The 21,389-nt window shown below is 30.1% G+C and overlaps 2 protein-coding genes and 1 long non-coding RNA gene across 9 annotated transcripts; 2 read left to right on the forward strand and 1 right to left on the reverse strand.

Annotated features, from left to right (window-relative positions):
* Positions 1-961: 961 nt before the first annotated feature.
* LOC101055556 (IAA36) lies at positions 962-3,080 on the forward strand. Its single transcript, NM_001279171.1, has 4 exons — positions 962-1,230; positions 1,896-2,164; positions 2,316-2,409; positions 2,984-3,080. The coding sequence occupies exons 1-4, from the start codon at positions 962-964 to the stop codon at positions 3,078-3,080; spliced, it is 729 nt and encodes a 242-aa protein (NP_001266100.1).
* Positions 3,081-9,733: 6,653 nt separating this feature from the next.
* Positions 9,734-16,114, forward strand: LOC101261927 (protein WVD2-like 6). 7 transcript variants are annotated; one of them, XM_010324416.4, is made up of 9 exons: positions 9,734-10,187; positions 10,897-11,185; positions 11,264-11,536; positions 11,667-11,731; positions 11,875-11,946; positions 12,047-12,149; positions 12,246-12,317; positions 12,421-12,531; positions 15,244-16,114. In XM_010324416.4, the coding sequence occupies exons 2-9, from the start codon at positions 10,931-10,933 to the stop codon at positions 15,721-15,723; spliced, it is 1,431 nt and encodes a 476-aa protein (XP_010322718.1). In that variant the 5' UTR covers positions 9,734-10,187; positions 10,897-10,930; the 3' UTR covers positions 15,724-16,114. The 7 variants fall into 7 exon arrangements, with proteins under 7 accessions (XP_010322718.1, XP_010322717.1, XP_004241776.1 ...); XM_010324415.4 differs by having other exon boundaries at positions 9,768-10,187; positions 11,664-11,731; XM_004241728.5 differs by having other exon boundaries at positions 9,768-10,187; positions 11,664-11,731; positions 12,050-12,149.
* Positions 16,115-18,077: 1,963 nt separating this feature from the next.
* Positions 18,078-20,846, reverse strand: LOC112941700 (uncharacterized). The gene is made up of 3 exons (XR_011221793.1): positions 19,986-20,846; positions 18,558-19,393; positions 18,078-18,438 (listed from the first exon to the last, which is right to left on the reverse strand). It is a non-coding gene; the product is annotated as an uncharacterized lncRNA (long non-coding RNA).
* Positions 20,847-21,389: the final 543 nt, after the last annotated feature.

Consider the following 21,389-nt stretch of genomic DNA (forward strand, 5'->3'; position numbering starts at 1 on the left):
ATTAATTTTTTGACTATATCTAATATATGAATAAGACTATATTCAAAAACAATTTCAAAAATTGCATCTAATTAAAGTCATTGTAACAAAAGAGATATTTTGTGTCAATAAATTTTTTTATCAGCGTTTGAGTTAATGTCATCGCATCCAGAATTGCTAAAGTATTTATATAGAATATTATTATAAACACTCATATTTACTATTGCCGTTAAAGGAGACGATTATATTTTTGATCCTAAATTCTTTATTTGCTGTAGTGAATCTCTAGTTGAAGCATTTTACCAAAAGTTAATATGTTAATTCGAGTATTGAAATGAAATATATTCAGAGTTACGAGAATTAGTCAGGAAAAATACTGTAATGTGTAGTGAAATTAGTATCTGAAAGTGGAGAGAACGAAAAATATTCTAAATCTCCAACTTATTCACAAACCGAAAAGAGCAAATATTATACAGAAAGAATACGTTCTAATGTAATATGAAGTTTTTAAGTTATACGACATGAAAGAGATAAGTTAAGAAAAGTTCAACTATCTGAATCGATGTAACTTATAATGCATACAATAAACTCAAATATTCTTTAAAAAAAAAAGAAAAATATTTACGTCTCAACTTAAATATTTATCTCTTTAATCGTAATTTACTATAATTTGTGATATATGCACCAAACTAAGGGTAAGTATGCCACTATTATAGAAGAGAGATGGTCCAAAAACATGCTTTTGTGAGGTGTCGATATGTTTGCTACTCTTTTGGCCGACCCAACTTCAATGCTCAATCCCTTTTTTCTTTTTCTCACCAGACAATTCTCCTTCTCTTCTCTTTCCATTTTCTACCACATTAATATTTACTTTTACTTATATATATATATATATAAATAAATAAACATCTTCAAGAAAATTATACCACCAAATCTTTTATAATCTCTATACTTATTTTTTTATTTTCATATCATTTATGAGATGGAACTTGAGCTTGGTCTTGGTCTTGCACTTCCTAATTCAAATCCTATCAAATATTCCTACCTAAATGACAACAATATTAATATTGACACATTTGATGACAACTTCTCAGAAATGAAGAAGATTGACAATGATGATTATGGTAGCAACAAAGTGGAAGGTAAAACATTGTCTTTGCTTATATGGAATGGCCAACCAAATGAAGAAGAAGAAGAAGATAATGATGATGGTCATCAAAAAAGGAGATATTTTGAAGCTTGTTATGATCAGTAAGATTGTGTAATTAATTTGTTGTAAACATATTCTTTCATGTTTATGTGTAGTTTTATCCATATATTTACTAACTCTTTATTAACGGTGGAGTCAAATAGGTTCTAAGGGTTTATTCAAAGTCTTTGAAGCAAATTTTTTATTTGTTTATATATGACAAATTATTTAATAGTAGATATTGAAAGATTTTTACCTTTTTTAAACTTATTTATTAATTTTATCGTGTTTTAAACTCTCTTAATAAAAATTATGATTTGATCTCCCGTATCATAATCTTCCCTATATTTTCAAAAAAAAAAGGTTAGTGTCATGTTTTAGGCAAAATGACTTGAACATGCTTGTATATGTGCTTGGAAACTTATGAGCCTATTTAGACTCATTTATTTTTGGGTGTTTTTAAGTTAAAACAGATTTTAAACACTAGTATAGTGTTTGGCCATTTGGGTAAGATTAAAAAATACTTTAATTAAACATTTGTTATTAAATCAAAATAAGTCCAAGATCTAGAAATTATAATTTATGGCTTTGACTTATATTTCTTGTCTAACAATATTGTTATTGTTTTAGTTTAACTTCCTAAAAGTGTATTAAAAATCATTATTTTTAGTTGATCTTATGATATATTATTTATTACTAATTAATAAATATTGCATTTGTGATGCAGGGAATTCAAGGAAGAAAATGGAGTAGTGGGGTGGCCACCAATAAAATCATGGAGAAAAAAACTAATTCATGGGATTAATCATGAAGTTGGATGGAACAAAAATAATAATAACAATAATAATAATAATCATAGACACAATATTGGAATTAGAAATTCCATGTATGTGAAGGTTAAAATGGAAGGAGTAGCCATTGGAAGAAAAATTGATCTAATGTTATATAATTCTTACCAAATCCTTACTAACACTTTGCTCCAAATGTTTAATAAATGTAAGTAATTAATTCACTCCTATTATTATATAAAAATATGAAAATTAAAATAGCATGTCTTCTTTTTTTTCTTTTCATTTTTTACAAAATAACAATAAAGAATTAATTTAAGACTTGAATTACTAATTAAGTTTGGTTAATTTTGATGCAGCACATGAGAGTTGTGATGAAAATGATGGACGCTTTACACTACTGTACCAAGACAAAGAAGGAGATTGGATGCTTGCTGGAGATGTACCATGGGAGTATGTACCTTACCTTTTCTATCCTTTCACGTAAATTCAGTAACTTTTACTCCGACTTAGATACGTAGTCAAAAATTTACTAACATCTCTGGATGAATACTCTCTTCGTTTATTTATATTTGTCATGTTACGTTTTTCAAAATTTAATTTGACTAATTTTCAAAGTTAAATTAAATTATATTAATTCGACATTTTAAACAAAAAATTTAGATATTCAAAAACTATATGAAAAGTATTATAAATTACAATTTTTTTGCATATCGATATGATGAAAAAAAATATATTTTATAAAGTTAGTCAAAGTTTTTATAGTTTTGACTCTAAAAATAGAAATAATGATAAACAATAGTGAAATGAAGGAGTATTTGATTGTAAACATGATTTTTATTGTATATATTTTCTTGAAATTATGTAAAAATTATAAACTTTAAATTCAGGAGTACTCGTTGTTATTGCTACACCATTATTTCTATTTAATTTAAGACGAGTAAAAATATAAATTAGAAATTGTTTTCCAGTATTTATTTTCCAGTATTTATTCAGATTATATATAATTATTGATTTAATTTTGCAGAACATTCATGGAGACAGTTCAGAGAATACAGATTCTAAGTAATTGGAAGAGTGGAGGAAGCACAAGAAAATCATCCCATATTCCTCAACAGTTTTGATTATATTATATTTAGTTTAATTAGTAAAGAATGTTGAAGGTAATTGATTAAAAGATATGAAGAAGAAAAAATTAGTTAAATGAGTTTGACATTGTAATTTTATTATCCTATAATGTAATTTTATATTTATTTTGTTGGTTTGATTTGAGACAACTATTTATAGTAACGTGGACAAATAATATGGAACTGAGGAAACATTTGGGGAAAATTTTCTTCAAATTAATTATTCATTAACGTGTTTCTCTTTTTTCTCAACGATACAATTTAAATTCGTGATTTAAAATCTACGAACTTTTACAATGATTTTAAGTTAATATACGATAATAACCATGCTCACTATCGAATATTTAACGGAATCCCATGAACCCGGGCCACGACAAGCTGACCTGGTAGCTCATTCTGGGTCAGGGCCTTTTTTTGCTGGGCCTTTGCAACCCAGCCCAATATTACTATAATGCAAAACTACTAGGTGCAAAAAGGGATTTTTATCTAGTATAATTTAATATTTATCATAATTCATAACTAATATAGAAATAAATTTATTTACAAACCATATTAGAAATTTTAGAGATTTTTTTTTATACTCTCACACACAAACCCTAACCACCATTATCCCCACCCACATTACAAAATCATTATTTTTTCACTAATACTTTATCCATCGAAAAATGTTCATTGACTGTTTTCACAAATATTTTAAATAAATTGTTGAGGAAAAAAACAAATATTTTAAATAAATTATTGAGGAAAAAAAATTATTATTACGGAAAAATGAAAAAGTTTTTAATATTTCTAATGAAATATAATTTCTTTATCATATATTTTTTTAATAAGCTAATTTAATTAAAAACGATTAATACAAATTTTTCACTGGTTCGTAATGAATTGTTTTTTGTTTGTAATAAGGTCACTTATCCATTACTGTTAAACGCTCATCAACTTCAATTAACATCATATTAACCTTAAATGCATTAGCCCCCATCCGCCGCGAAATTTGTGTTGTTTCCTATCGGATCTGATTTCACTATAATAAAAATAACTTTTAACGATATTAAATATTGACACTAATAAATAGTGTTTATATTTTTATCAATTTTTGTTAATTATCATTAAAATCAATGTCGCAAAAGACTTTAAAAACATATATAAAAAATAATAATTATTATTAAAAATATATACTTAACAATAATTAAGAATTAAATATTATTAATAGTCATTCTTGTGCATATAATTAATTAGCAATACATATCAAAAGGTTCAAAGAAGCACCCACCCCTAGTAATAATAATGGAACGTGTGTTTGAATTTTGCACTTGAAACGAAGGATATTGGTTTGGCATTATTAATTAATTAATTAATTAATGATCAATTGACCCAAAATTGTTTTCATACTCAATTCCGCGAACATGCCGCACAACCTGAGAAAATAAGTTACCTTTTCTTGTTTTAAATTATTTATCGTATTTAATATATTAAAAAATATTAATTAAAAATATTTATTTTATTTTATTTTTATTTATGTATTTAAATTTAATATCCTTTAATTAGATATTTACTTTATTTATGAGTCACGCTCTATAATTAAAATAAATTAGAAATAGTAATTATTTTTATCGCGATATATTTCCAAGGAAAAAGCCCAAGTAAGTTTCTATAGCTAATTGATTAAGGAAGATTAACCTAATTAAACATCATATTCAGAGTTGCCATCGATGTTAAAACTGCTTTACCAAGTGGCCACTACTAGGAAAATTCCTCTATAATTGAGTTTGTCTAATGATAAATCATAAGTTTATGAAAGATTAGGGCCACTTCAATAAACTTATTTTCTTTGTTTATGCTCTAATTGTGTCATTGACTCTAACACCATTTCTCATTTTGATGACTAAATTATGGTAAGAGACGAAATGAAAAATTTAAATTTATGAATTTTAGATAATTTTTTGAAAAAATTGATTCTTGAGAATTATCTATACATTTTACGTAAATTTTATATTATAAAGACATGATTTATATTGAGTTTTATCGAATTTGTAATTGACCTACTAGCCCTAATTTATATGGGCACTATAATAATCTAAAAGTTTTCGTCCATTTTAAGCAACTATCCTATAATGAGGTCACATGTGTAAGAAAAAATCTATCTAATATGTCCAGCATATCATTTTCTTGCCACGTGTAATTCCAAATCAGCAAAAGTTGGTATGTAAAGATTTTTTTTACACCTAATATTCTTACTTAAACACTTATATAGTTAACTTAATCATGTATATTAAACACTTAATTAGAGGTTGGGCCGTTGGGGGTAAATTGAAAAATAGCCACTTTTTTTTTTAATTATTTTTATTATGGTTTAGTTTATTTTTTATATTTAATCTATAATTGATATACTTTCAAGTATTGTGTTTTACGTTTATTTGTGATTTATATTAAAAAGAATATTAAGAGAAAATATTAACATAATCGATTAACTAAATCAAATAAACACACACCAAAAAATAAAAATCAAACCAAATCAAATTTATTTCAGTTCGAATTGGATTGCACTTTTTTAAAATTAAAAATCAAAAACACAAATCGAATAATATAAAACCGACTAAAAAATCGAATGCACATCCCAGAGGTAATGTTCCATATCCCCTCCCTTTTAACAAATAAATTAAAAATCCTCCACACTTTCATTATTCCTCTTATTATCTAGTTTATTTTCAAAAAGATAATTGATACGGTATAAAATACAGAAATTACTTTTGAAACCTTTTAAGGTAAAAAATATATAAAAGATATAGAATATCTCTCTCTCTCTCTCTATCTATCTATCTATATATATATATATATATATATATATATTATAGTAAATAGAATTATTAATTTAAGCAAAGATTTGAATAATAAGTTTAGCACAAAATAATATTTCAAATTCTTTTGTGAATGTCCAATGTGTAATGGTTAATAAAAAAATTTATTAGTTTAATGCAATAATGTATTTGTTTCAATTTTAAGAGGTTAATCATGTAGTTAATCGTTTCTCACTAATATTATCTTTTAAGATGATTTTTGCTGTGCATTTTTCTTGTCATCTAACCAGATGTGTTTTACACATGTATTCCAAGTTGAGTTGTTTAGATGTCATATGAAATGTGAAGAAAATAACTATATTTATCTTTTAGAATTATTTTTTTTGTGTTATTGTTGTTGGCTCTCGTATTTGACTTCTTGATTGACTGTTAAATAGTTATTTGACTGTCTATAGTTAAGTGAGAAAGGTTTCTTTTTTTTATTTGAAAAACTAAAAATTATAATTTTTGAATATATTCTATTTGTGAAATTATAATATATATATATATATATATATATATATATATATATATATATATATATATATATATATATATATAATCACTTGTTCATCTTACACCCAACAAAAAATAGAATTCACGGACTTGTAAACATTTTTCAATTTATTCAACTAAACATGATTCGTCAAAGGAAAAATAACAACAATTTATTAAAGAACAACTTTCACATATAGCAAACGAAAAAAATCATATTTCTATGTTGTAGCTATAGTTTGCATTATTGTGCTCCATAAACAAATTTTATATTTGTTATGGAGCTTTTGATTTATATTTCGCTAGATACATCCAGTTCTATACAAATTGTTCAATTTTGTATAAATTGATTTATACATTGTAATTTATATAATTATAAGTGTATAGGACGAAAATGTATGTATTTGTATTTGTATATATATATTTTTCTCTCTTTTTACAAACACAAATGCATATCATACATTTTATATCAAAATGTATAAAATGACTAATTGTATATCAAAAATAACTAATCGTATACTGAAACAGATGACCAAAAAAAGGAATATATGTTGCGAATTACAGATAAAATAAATTGTGACTATAACATTTAATTTAAATTAATAATTTGCTATTTCATACAATTTTTCCTTTATTCTACTATACATGATTCATCAAAGGAAAAATAAAAATACCAGTGTTATCATACATATAGGGATGGTATAATAATATAAAATATTATTGGTCAAAAGTTGATATAAGAAAAGATGAAAGTTAGAAATAATTAATCTAATAACTATGAAATTCATAATGTCATAATTAAAATGTAAAGGAGTGTAAATAACACTAGCAATAATTAAGATTATTTATAATGTTATAACTAAATAACTAATCCCAATAGCTAAATTTCTAATAAATCTTTTACTTAAATAAATAGGAGTCTTAATTGAGGTTACTTTTTTTTTTTTTTATAGTTATTAGATTTTGATTCTGAGGACAAATATAAATGTTTATTCCATATTACATAAGACAAAATTTATTTTTTAAATGAAATTTTTTAGATGATTCATATATATTCACACATTTTTACATATGTTTGTGGTTTTTTTTTAAAAAAAAAACTCTAAATATTTTAAAATAATCTATTTTAAAGTTAGAATATCTTGTTAACTTGGTAATACATTGGTGACATATGTAATAGTTTAATTTAAATACAAATATCTATCCAAATATGAATATATATTTGCATTAACGAAAATATTTATTTCATAATAATTAGCTATTAAATAAATAAATAAATTAAATTATTATAAACTTCAACTGCGTTATTCGAACTTTTCTTCATTAAAATACTATACTATTAAGAAAGTCAATCGTTTATATAGTAATAGCTATTTTGAAGCAAACTTTCTAACAATCTAAATCACATAAGTAGTATTGATAAATAAAGTCAATCTTTTGTCTTGAGCATTAGAAAAAAAAACTGTGACAGTTCTCTAAATTTTGCAAAAAAATATTCAGAAGCATATATCAACATCACAACAAAATTGTTAACAAAAACAAATGACTTTAGACTATTTCATGTTAACTTCATACATTGAAACAATACATACTATTATATATATTAAGCAAAAAAAATAATTATCATATCGTCAAAATTATTTTACTCAAGTGCTCGAGGTTATGGAATATACCTTCTTTGGATAGAACGATTTACTTCATCAGTAGTGGTACCTCATATTCTACTAAACATCTAACTTACTCTATGACAACAAATTACATAAAATTTTTAAAAAAATGCAAAAGAAGAAGAGTAGAAGATTAAAAAAATTGTGGTCGAAAAATGATAGGAAACTCCTCTATTTATAGTCAACAAATGATAATATGAACAATTTTTTTTTGGGTCTTACCTGGAATGTCATGACCTTTTCGAAAAGTCACAACCTTTTTGAAAAAAGTCACAACCCATCAAAAAAGTCACAATTTATCAAAAAAAAGTCACACCTTTCAAAAATTTCTTAACTAAATTAGAAATATTATAATAATTTAACATTTAATTTAGGAATAGTACCTGTCAAGAATATCTTTTATTCTGATTTGTACATATTTATAGGATTTGAGTGAAGAATATTAATCGATTTTTGTCAAAAAATTGTTGACTTTGTTGTTTACATCTTTTTTTTTTCTAAGAAATATTATTTTAAAATTGATTCCCGTGCAAAATTACGATGCTTTTGTTTCCTTATGTCCCATTCATTTCGACTTTGTGATTAAATTGAAATATTACTGTTTTTAATGGGCAAAATATTATAGAAGGATTTTTTAAAGCTATATAAATAAACATATTTGAACTAATAACATATTCAAAATCAACTATATATCTTTCCTAAAAAAATAAAAAAATCAACTATATATATGTGTATAGCCTTTTATGTTAATAGGTATATATCTTCATACAAAAAGAATACGGATAAAATAGGGAAATGTTTTCGAAACATAAAGTAATTTTAACTCTTCATGTAACAGCCCTTGATGGACATTTGTAGTATCATTGCAAAATTTGTGCTAAAAATGTTATTATTTTTTAGTGAAAAATGTTTAATGTCTATTTCATAGAAAATTTTAATTAAATTGTTGAGAATTAAAAAATAGTACTTCTCGCTATTTTAATGAGAATATGTTTTCAATTATTCATTTTTTCAGTGAAATGCTTCAATGGGAAATGCGTGAAAAAATTAGGTTCTATAATACAAATTTCTCACTGATTTATGGTGGAAATTTTTTCATTTCTAATAGCTTTTATTTTTTTTTAAATTTCTTTTCAATCATAAACGAAGAGTTAACAAAACAAATATCACATAGAAGAGTTCAAACTCATCTCTTAATGAAAATCATGATAAATTATTTTGGATCGACTTGACATAAAAATTGTGACATGAAAGATACAACTTATTTAATAGGTTTTTGGAAATTAAACATGAAAAGTTGAAAAATATGATGTTTGTTTAAATAAAAAATATTTTAAGTGACGATTAAAATACAAATTCAAGTAAACTATTCATGAGAAAAAAATCACTTGAAAAGTTGGTCAAAAACACCTTTTTAAACTTGAATTTCAACTAAAAAAAAAATAATAATTCAAAAAGTAATTTCAAATAAAAATAAACTATTTTTTTCTTCAATTTTTCAAATTTGTGCGACTTCTGTTTACCACTGTCCTCGTTAAAATTGTGACTGGTCTTTTTGGATGATAAAATGAATATAAATTCCACAAAAAAGGTAAAATCAATTAATTAATAATTAAATCCAATATATAAAAAAAAAAGGAAATAATCTTCAAATGTTAGCCACTGATATTACCAGGTAAGCATGATCATGGGGCTGGTACATGTCTGTTCCTCCCTATCCTTAAGTTTAAGGTGATTTTTTTTTTTCTTTTCAGACAGTGACCTGGTATAGATTTGAATACTTCTGTCACATACAACTACTAAAATAAATTGAAAAAAAAAGAAAATGAATACCATCCCCAACACACACACATGAGCAAAACTGTCCCCCCCCCCCTCTTCTCTATTTTTGAGTTGAGAATTTTGTGAAATAGAGAAACCCCATCTTCAAAGTTCTCAACTTTTCACTTTCAAGTTCAAGAAAACACCATCTTTAGAGCATTTTCATAAATTGTTTCTAAGATTTTCAAGATTCTTGTTTGTTTTGTAAGTGTTTGGCTTTCTGTGTCAAGATTCTATCAGATCCCTTGTGGATTTCATGGGCTTGTGATCTTTTTATGGTTGTTTAGGTAAGTATATTGCATTTAGTAGCTAGCAACTGCATTTGTTGTGGTTTGTGTTTATAAAATGTTGGTACATTATGTGTGGTATTTAGCTTTGTAAAAATGGGTTTTTGCTGTTTTGGGGTTTTTGGATTTGCTGTGGTGAATCTTGGATTGAGAAAAAGATTGGATCTTTTTACTGGGGTTGGAGATCTAAGTAGAGTAAGTGTCGGTCTACTGATTTTGTCGTTTTCTGGTATTGTATTTGGATTTGGGTTTTTGAGTTCTTTGTTTGTGGTCATTTGCTGAGATTTTGCATAGATGAACTTGAATAGAGTGGAATGGATACCCAAGATCCACATCATAATTGGATTGGATTGTAATTAATGGAAAGGCTTGATTTTTAAGGTGATTTCACCTTGTTTCTCATTTCTGTAGAAATGGTATTGACTTGATGTAAAGCCCGAGTTTTGATTTGTGTGTTGTTAGTCTGTTTGAAGAACAAAGTGATTGGAGTATTAGATGAGAGTTTGTAGTGTTCTACAGTATGAATTTTTTGTAAGTTGAGCTTTTTATGGTTGTAGCATTGCTTTGGTAATCCTCTATATACAATTTGTTTTCTGCTGGATTGGTTGTTTTCTAGAGTATGAAACTCTATATTGTTTGATTATACTTTAAAACACCTGTTTTAATCATGACTCATGAGGGATTTACTGTTTGTGGTTTTGACATGTAGAATTGTGATTGCAAAATTTGAAACATTATAGAGCATGATGGATGTTGTCAATAACATAGCTGTTTCTGGAAATGGGTTGGGCTTTGGAAATGGAGTTCACCAACTTCCAGAAGTTGTTGCTGGCATATCCAATGGGATGCCTCATGCAAGTCCCAGTAATGAAGAATTAGAGAGGAGTTTCCAGAGCACTGTCATATTGACGGATAGTGAAACAGTTGGATCTTCTGTCCAAGAGGTCAGTAATGAAACTACAATTACTGTAGAAAGCAATGCTGGTGTCAGTTCCGAGGTGAGGGAGTTTATCCAGTTTTTACTTACTAAGGACATTTTGAACACCACATCTAGGTAATTGCTTATTTACTTGCAGGAACACGAAGCAAAAGAATCTGATGATGCAACAAACAGTAAAGAGCAAAAGACTCCACCTAGGGCAAGGAATGCTAAGAATTCAGGCCCCCAAAATGGCGTTGCCAAGAAAAGCAAAGATGGAAAAGAGGCATCAAATGGTACCCTTGCCTCCAAACCGCGTCCTAAGCAGTCATCTTCCCTTGATGCAAAGGGTAAATCATTCAGTGACAAGAAAACTGTTGAGTATTATTCAAAACCTGCATTGGCTCATCTAAATGTTGATCGTGCTAAGGTAAATGTCTTAGGTCTAATTTATGACCTGCAGTCCAGAGTAACAGCAATCTGAATTTCAATATTGCAGCTTCATATGCATCTGTTTATTGTCATCAATATCATATTCCTTTTCTGCTGTCTTCTAGCAGCAACCTGGTCATGCTGAAGTAGCAGCATCAGCTTCTCCCAGTGCTGCTCAGTCGGAAGGCCTTAAGTATGTCCGATTTCTATTGTTGTTTCTTACCTATTACTTGGACGAGTCCTATGATAATTGTACTGAGAATGCTTTCAAAACGTGCCAACAATCAATGATAACTTTTCCCCAGTGGTTTGTGAAATATAATTTTGTTATTGCAGGGAAAAAACAAAACTGATGCCTTTGAAGAAAGTGCCCCCTGCTAAAGCTGATGGAAGTGCAGAATCATCTTCGTATCCTAATAAATCTTTCTTTTTTCTTTCACTCCTTAGATTTGAAGTCTTATTTTTAGCATAATAAAAGTCTTTCAGTTTATCCTTGATCACTTCATAGCAGTCCTACTGCTGCATCAGATGCCAAACCTCGCAAAGTAGGTACTCTTCCAACCTACAATATCAGTTTCAAGTGTGATGCAAGAGCTGAGAAAAGGAAAGAGGTTAGCCCTCTGCTTGCATCACTGAAGCTTATAATATATGCTTGACAGTCTTGCACCATGAAGTCAATAAGAACATTTGTCTTGTTATTTGGACAGTTTTACTCCAAGCTTGAAGAAAAAACCCAGGCAAAGGAAGTTGAGAAGAGTAATATGCAAGCCAAGACTAAGGTGTTGTGACACTTCTGCTTCTGGATATCTTGGTGTAGAAAATTTCTTGTTGTAGGGTTATCTTGTAGCATTCCCATTTTATTTTCTTTCATTTCTCTAACAGGAAACTCAGGAAGCTGAGATCAAAATGTTAAGGAAGAGCTTAAAATTTAAAGCGACACCCATGCCAAGCTTTTATCAGGAACCTGCACCTCCAAAGATGGAGTTGAAGAAGGTAATTTTATGCTGTGTTGTATGTTATGATGCCGAAACATACAATCTTGTATGGCATGAAGTGCCTTTTGCTGTTCTTAGACATAGTGTGTTGAATATTTAGTGGTTCTTTGGCTCAAAATGATTTTGTTACCAGAATGATAAATATCATTTGCTTTATCCTGCAAAAAATTAATATATTTAGTGTCAGATGTGGAGCACTGTTTAATTTTTTTGTTTTTGTTTTTTGAAGCTCTAGTAAAATATAGTGAAGGAGTTAGGTTAAAGTTCATCCTTTACCTGATCTTTTGAATGCTTTCAACTTGACACTGAAACTGCATATTCTGTCTATATGTGATGAACTATGAAGAAAGGAATTGCAGTTCTACTGAGCTCTGAAAAGAAACCTTTAGCTGACAATTGTTAAACTGAATATAGCTAGAGTTGGGCGGTTCATTGTCTTGACTTTTAAACCACTATTGGTGCATCTCCCTTGATATATTTATGTGAAATTGCAGTACTACTGAGCTCCTAAAAAAGCGATAGATCAATGTTAAACTGGATATAGATTTGTAGAGTTGGGTGTTTATTTTCTTGATTTTTTTTACCACAAATGGAGTATTGCAATTGATACATTTATTTGAAGATTGACTTTATTGTTAGCTAGTGGAATTTCATCATCATTTCTTGTGATATTTTAAGTGCTTAGCATGATCGGGAAGAAGTGCATAATAAATTTGTCTCTCGGTGAAGTTCCAGTATTATATGTGAAGCTCTACTTTTTGATGCATAATTGGTGTGGCTAATCTTTGACGGAAAAGTCAACAAGAATAAAATCTGAAGATACAGTACCAGAATTGATAGAATAGGTCATAGGTGTGAGATATGATTTTGGTGCTTAAGTAACAATAGAAAAGGATATGAGTCTGGTGTAGAAATTCATGATACTGGAAATCAGGTCAAGCCTTTTCATTTTTCCTGGATGAGTATCAGACAAGGTCAACTTCATTACCTGTTCACTTTAAAAGGTACACTATATGCAAGTTAAATTGTGGAAAAGTTAAGTCTTGGAATCATTCCTCTCTCGTTAGTGTGCCATCTCAACATTGTAAAATTGTTATGGCTCTTATTTGTTAGTGAAATTGTTGGATGGTTGGACCTGATAGATCTTTAGCACTGAAGGGCTGACCTTTTGCTGACACAAATGGAACTATTGTTTTAAGTGCTAGTTTGCAGACGGTTGGGACACAGGCTACTAAGTTTTGGTTTTGTAAGAGGGATGATGTTCATATTTGAAGTGCTACTTTGCTGACTTAGCTGGGCCAAAGGCTGCTAATATGATGTGCGTGGGACCATGTATACACTTAATAGACGATGCATGAAAGAGTAGGTGTAAAGTTGTAAATTCTAGCGGTAGTGTCTAAAGGTACACAATTGCACCTACACGCACACTCAATGATGCTTAGGATCCATGAATCTCGGGCATCTCTTTCCTTTATTTTCTTACATCGATGCCCTTCATGGATGAGACCTTCACAAACACTCGCCGTACTAAGCATGAAGTCAAACTCTCTAATTCTTTTGTCAGTGTATGACTTTTACCCGTTTTGATCTGTTCTTAGTCCTTTCCTAATGAACTGAACCTATTTCAAGGATTTATGTACCTAATTTGGTCCCAAGAGCCTTCTCTCCCTTGGCCCAAACCAGCAGTGAGAGGTTTACGACACATCCTGTACAGAGCCTCATAAGGTGCTATCTAAATACTGGATTAGTGACTCTTATTGTTAGCAAATTCAACGAGATGCAAAGTGGTTAAGCACGATAGAAATGTGAAGAGTACACATGTGGTTCTTGACAGTTCATCATAGGCTAGATATATTCCCGATTCAGTAAATCTAAGACTTGGTAAAATTTCTCTTAGCTTTGGATCATTACTTATTATTTCTTGATAGCACTCTCTTTTGTGCTATAAACACTACATGACGTCCTTAATCACCATAACAACCATAAATTAGAGTTCCTCCATCTACTCTAATTAAGATCAGGAAATATTCTAAGGGTCAAGCAGGCAAATTATGGTCAAAGCTAGCTTTTATTAGTAGGTAGTATGAGAAGATTTAGGAGCTCCCTTCAGGCACTTCACTATTCAGTTGGCAAAGAAATGGAGTTGCGAAACTAGATAGTATGCGGAAGTACTTCTATCTGGTGTCGATCTCTCCAAAGTGTTGAGCAAAAATTATCTGCTCTGAAGGTAAATTCTGGTGTATATGTTTACATCTGCCCCTATTTATCATGTGTATTATATTTTGTATCTATAACATATCTAAAATGAAGAAGAGTCTTGGTATACCTAGTAAAGCTTCTGCCACGTGATCTCTAGGTCACGGGTTTGAGCTGTGGAAACAATCTCTTGTAGAAATGCCGGGTAAGTCTGTGAAGGTCTGGACCCCCGCATAGTGGGAGCTTGGTGTGCCAGGCTGCCCTATACATTAAAATATATCTATCATAACCTAAATTTGATGCCTTACCTTTGCTGGTCATGCTAGGATGGTGGTATGTCATGTTCTTGTGAGTTTTATCTAAATAAATTTTCTAATATTTGCTTTCTTACTTACTATTTTTGTATATGTACAGCTGAAGCCCCTCCTAACGTAGTTTATTCTTCCTGTTTATTTTGAAATTTACTAGTTGCGGTGTTTAATTAACACCTTCTGTCACTATCTTATGATGTTAGATTCCACCAACCAGAGCTAAATCCCCCAAACTTGGGAGGAGAAAGAGCTCGCCCACCAAAGAAAGAATCAATGAGAGTGTCATGCGCCCGGGTAGGTTAAGCTTGGACGAAAATGCATCCCAAAATAACCCAGTCAAAGGGCATTCTCCTCTCATTGTTAAGAAGCCTCAAAGGAAGTCACTTCCAAAGCTGCCATCTGAGAAAACCAACTTATCCAATGAAACAAGAAAGCTTTCCATTCGCAAGTCTAGCTCATCCAAAGAATCAGCTGAAGCTGCATCTCTGCCGAATGCTTTACCCAAGGAAACAAGTGAAGTTTCTTCTCAACCAAATAACCAACACAAGCAAGCTACTGAATTTGATGCAGATGGTCGAGAGTGTGAGGTTGTATCAGTTGTTGAACCGAGCCAGACTGAGACCGGTGTTAAAGCTCAAATAGAGACCAATCTGGTGCAGGAACATGTCACAATCGAGCAGTAGAAGCAACCACTGAAGTTGAATATATACTCATGGAGCAATCTTCATTTGCTCTTTGCCTCAAGTATTGCAAAGGTATGAATGCACTTGATATTGTACTAGGCAAACATCGCCATTTTGTCTATAGTCAGCGCAGCAAGGTTGAATTTGTAGTGGTCTATCTTCTTTCAAGATTGCTGAGTGTGGTCATCAGAAACATGCAGGCTGCTTGCCTCTGTTATCTAAATGTTGAGTAGCCAGAAATCCTTAAGAATTTTTGTCTTTTCTACTAGTCGAGTACTTTGCAGTTGCAGAAAACTTGAGACAGTACTGGCTGCTGAAACTGTTCTGTTGAACCAAATGGTTGTTGCTTGTTTATTAAGGTGTATTTATAAATTACATATACATTACATGATGGAGAGCTTTGTTCAGGTATTATGAATCTTTTCCTCCCTTGAGTCACTCTAGTGTAGTCATCTGATGCATCATGTCCTTATCCTCCGAGTTTTGAGTCGGGCGACCATTTCTCTGTTATAATAAAAAGATCATGTACTGATGAACTTTTGTGTTATGGTCCATTGCAAGTCCCACATTGATACTACAAAGTGTTGATATGGGGTTTATATAGCCTCGGGTCGGTCTCTCCCACCTCAATAGTGTGTTTTGAGGTGTGGTTCTCCCACCCCATGTGATTTCTTTCGACTTGACTGTGCCCCGTAGGCTATATAGGTGTGCACAAGTTGAATCGAACACCATTTGATCACAATTATGGCTTTTTCTACCTAGAGAATTGGCAATAGGATTGATTGACAGATTAAAAATGATTGGACCAAATTGAATAGCTAATAGCAAATTGCTTTTTGTTGGAAATATATTAGTAGCCTATAAGAACAGTCATAATATTAGAGAATGTTTTTGGTAGAGAGGAAAAATATTTAATGAAAAATAAGTGTTAAAAATACTAATAGATGATTCTGATGAATTAAGTTGAAATTGTATTCCTGTTGGTGTGATATTATTGATATGACCATCAATAAGTGATTTTACTATTCAATTAAGCTAGTGATCATTTAAGAATTTTATCCTATAAAAATAAAAAATAAAATAAGGTGAATCTTTAATTTTTTTAATATATAGAGCACAACCAATCCAAATGATTAATATACTTGATCAATTAGTTATCTTCGCATTCCTTTTTCATTGAAAAATATAATTTTCGATACCAATTTAATGATGTGATAGCTGTAAAAAAATTATTTTGTTTAAAACTTACTGTGAATCACCTCTTCTCGTAGCACTTGTGGTGCTTTGATCCAACGTTGACGTACAAGGCAAGCTAAAAAGTTTATCATTCTGAGAGATTTATAACCAATTAAGTTTTCTTCTTTATTTAGTAAACAAAAATGATTTTTCAGTCGCAAAGATTGGACATTTAATTAGAAATTTTGAAATTAAATTCACTGGATATAAAAAGACACAAATCAGATGATATTCCTCTGGCTGAATGCTCTAAAGTGAGACTAAAGGCTTTGACACAAACAACCAATCCATAGTTTGTTGACACAAGCACTAGCACTTCTCTTTTTCAATAGGTATTTTCCCAAGTATCTACATAATAAGCCAGCATGCAATATCTGAAAGGAACAGATTTTTTAATAAACAAGACGAGGACTATGTATGCATAAATTATATATTTATGAGAATTAAATGCCACAACATGCAAAAAAAAATAATCTAACTAGCAATTTCCTCTGAAGGAACAACCCCTTGTATAAAAAGATCAACTTCTCTCTTAGAAATGTCAAGTAAACTAAATAAAAGGGGGCCAATATTTGAGGGTTTACAAAGAACATATAGATATGACACAAGGTGATGTAGCTTGAAAGAGAGTCAACATTATTACACTGACAACAGGTAGAATTGCTTTTACAAAACCTGTATCACCGCAAATTTCACAGTTTTTTCTAGCAAGTACACGTTGAAAACACAAGAAATTTAGAAGTTGACAGAGGACTTAAGATTACCATATGAACAAAATGATATTTAAAGACAAAATGTCATCAACACATAAAGCTAAATCATAATCAACAAAATCAACTCGTATTCGTACTCTCGTCGTTTAAAAAAGAATGACCTTCTTTCCTTTTTAGTCTGTCTAAAAAGAATCACTTCTTTCGTTTTTTGGTAACATTTTAATTTCAACTTTCCACGTGACATATTTAAGACCACAAGATTAAATGACATTTTTATACATTTGACATAACTTTAATTTAGAACCACAAGATTCAAAAGTCTTTTTTTATTTTCTTAAACTCCGTGAAGTCAAACAAGGTCATTCTTTGTTAAAGAAAGGAGTAATATATAACAAAAGCAATCATCGGCGCATTCCAAGTAGTTTATTAAGTTTATTTGTTATTTTTTACTTAAATGTTATACCATTAGACACACTCTAGCTGCCGTTAACATCTTCTCTTGGACAATCTGCTACATAGCAAAAACCTTATACACAAATGAAACCAAACAAGTATCCTTACTTTAAAAAGGCATAATCATCTGCATATACAGGTAAATGTACTACCTAAAAATTCATTGAAAATTAAAAAAAAAAACATAGAAATTATAGATGTACTTTGAGAATCACTGCACAAGGTTGTGGATGGCTCAAAATCATTTATAAGCGTTCTCATCACCAAATTTTTGCTACGCATAAACTCCAATAAAGGAATGTATCTCTCAAACCTACATATAATGATAAATTATGATCAATTTCTAGTAAAAACGTTCCTTTGCAAGGGGGGACTTCTACTTTGAAACTCCTTGCCCCTTTACATATGGATATATATAAGGCAGAAGCTGACCTTTCTTTCTCACTTGCAAAAAGATACAATCATATATCTTCTTTACTTGGAATATGGTTGTTGAATATACTTTCCCAAATATCCCCACGGAGAACAAGTTCAAATTTAAGAGTATCAGACAAAAGACCTGAGAACTCATACACCTTACGTCTAACTCTAGAAGGAGTATAAACCTGGATACAATTATTGAGCATCTGAGATACAAATTCCAAAGAACCTAATATGTCAAAACTTCCCCGGAAATGCAAAGAGGGAGAGAGATTAGATCAATTATCATCTAAATAAGCAGTACACATTCATATTATCATTATGTCATATATTCTTCAGTGCTACTCATTATTTTAGCGATACTAATGGTGTACCAACCAGCTTGCATGTACCCCAACTAATTCATTGGGCAAGTTGTCCATCTGACAAGCATATATTGAAACGGTAATGCTTTACAGTTTGAATAGTTCAGATGGGCGCACCATGAGTTGTAGCTGGGATTTAGACTAGAATGTCCAAGTTGTTAGTCCTATGCCATAACCACTAGCGTCTCCTCATGGATCAACATTATGTTGTTGAAAAAATTTATCATAGATGTTGCCGTATTTATCAAGAAGAAAATCACTAATAATAGTTAATCGTTCAGCTGACTACTAGCAAAGATGGATCATCCAAAAACAAACATGAGCTAAATTTGAATTAGTAATAAATGTACACGATGAAGGGTACTTACTTCCAGGAAGGAACTAGAGAAGGATCACAAAGGTATGTCGTAGATGAATTCATTATTCGACTCTTATTCAAATCATCATGACTTGTATGCTAAAGACTGGAAGAACCACCTGAACCTAAAAAATAGGCTACATCAATTGAATTGAAGTACAAAAGTAAAGAAATTTTTTTTATGAAAGCTTTATAGATGTGGATGGTGCAACAGATATTATTTTGAAAGATAATAGAAACTCTAGATATATCAACATCATTCTTAAAAAAAACTACTTAGAGTATATGCTAGAAAATGAAATTTCTGTAAAATAAAGGCATAAGAAGAGGACAAATCAAATCAAGTCATTAATACAAAATATTGTGGAGAACACTTAGCCTTTCGATAATTGAACATTTTTTTCTATGTTCAGTGTTTTTGGAAATTCGAAGATCTTGAGGTTTATTATATCCCGTTGATTCTAAAGGCAAATGCACTTTGCTCTTCGCATGAAAAGTGTTTGAAATTTGAGCTCTAGGCTTGCTAAAAATCCCCCCAGTCATGGTTTCTATGGATTTGGTTGACACAACTCTTGATGATACTGTATTTATCAGTGTAAATACATATTTTTTTTATGCTTGATGACCGACCAAATACTTCTTCAATAAGTAGATATCTCATTTTCCCAGTATGTACCTCCTTTTCTCAATTAATACGATGTCCACGAGGAAACTTACTATGTTTCTTTGGTTGCACAATATTCTGACAAATCTTTTCAAAGACATGTAACTTGGATCCCTCATAATGCACATTTTCTAGTCCACTGGATGAAGACATTATCCCTTTGCTAATGTCTTATTCTTCACTACACCAATCCACTGGTGCATCAGCACAATAGCACAACATGCAATATCTAAAAGGAAGAGAAATAAAACAGAATATTTATAACAAGAAGAGAACCATGTATGCATAAAAGATATAGGCACCGGTTATGAGAATTAACTGCCACAATATGAAAAAAAAGATTAAAAAAGGCAAGCAAAACTGATAATCTAACTAGCAATTTCCTTCGAGAGGAGAAACCACATGTGTTAAAAGATTAACTTCTCTCTTAGAAATGTCAAGTAAACTAAAAAAAGGGTTTGGTATTGGGCCAATGTTTGAGACTTACAAAGAACATATAGATATAACACGGCCATAAAGCTTGAAAGAGAGACATGACTTGAGCTTTTCTAACTGATTGTCCACCTTTTCATGCTACGAAAAGAAAGAGAGAACTTACTGATGCACGTCAACGGTGTTACACTAATAATAGGTACTAATTGTTTTTTCAAAACCCGTGTCACCGTACATTTCACATTTTTTTCTGCAAGTTCACATAGAAAACACAAGATACACTTGATTGGAATTAATATTCCCATATGAACAGAATTATACGCAGAGATAAAATGTTATCAAATACGGAAAGCTAAATCATAATCAGCAAAATCAACTTCTCTTTTCTCTCATAATATATAGTAGAATCATATCCACCAGTGCATTCCATGTATTATATTTAATTTTGTAATTTTTAATTAAATGTTATACCATTAGACAGACTCTAGTTGTTAACATCTTCTTATGGACAATCTGTTATAGAGCAAAAACCTTGACGAACAAATGAAACCAAACAAGTATTCCCACTTTAAAAAGGGATAATCTTCTGCATACACAGATAAATGTATTATTACCTAAATATTCATTGAAAATGAGAAACTAACATAGAAATTATAGACGTACTTTGAGAATCACCGTACATGATTGTAGATGCAAGTATATGGAACTCAACATCATTTATAAGTGTTTTCATCACCAAATTCTTGTTGCACATGAACTGCACTAGAGCAATATATCTTTCAGACCTACATATAATGGGAAATGAGAATCAGTTTCTAGTAAAAACGTTCCTGGCAAAGGGTCACTTCTACATTGCAACCCCTTGCCTTTTTACGGATAGATATATTAAGGCAGAAGCTGACCTTTCTTTCTCACTTGCAAAATAATACAGTCATATCTCTTCTTTACTGGGAATATGGTTGTTGAATAGACTTTCCCAAAAGCACCCTCGAGGAACAAGTTCAAATTTAAGAGTATCAGGCAAA

The sequence above is a fragment of the Solanum lycopersicum genome, chromosome 6 (genome assembly GCF_036512215.1).
Source record: "Solanum lycopersicum chromosome 6, SLM_r2.1".
Lineage (NCBI taxonomy): Eukaryota > Viridiplantae > Streptophyta > Magnoliopsida > Solanales > Solanaceae > Solanum > Solanum lycopersicum.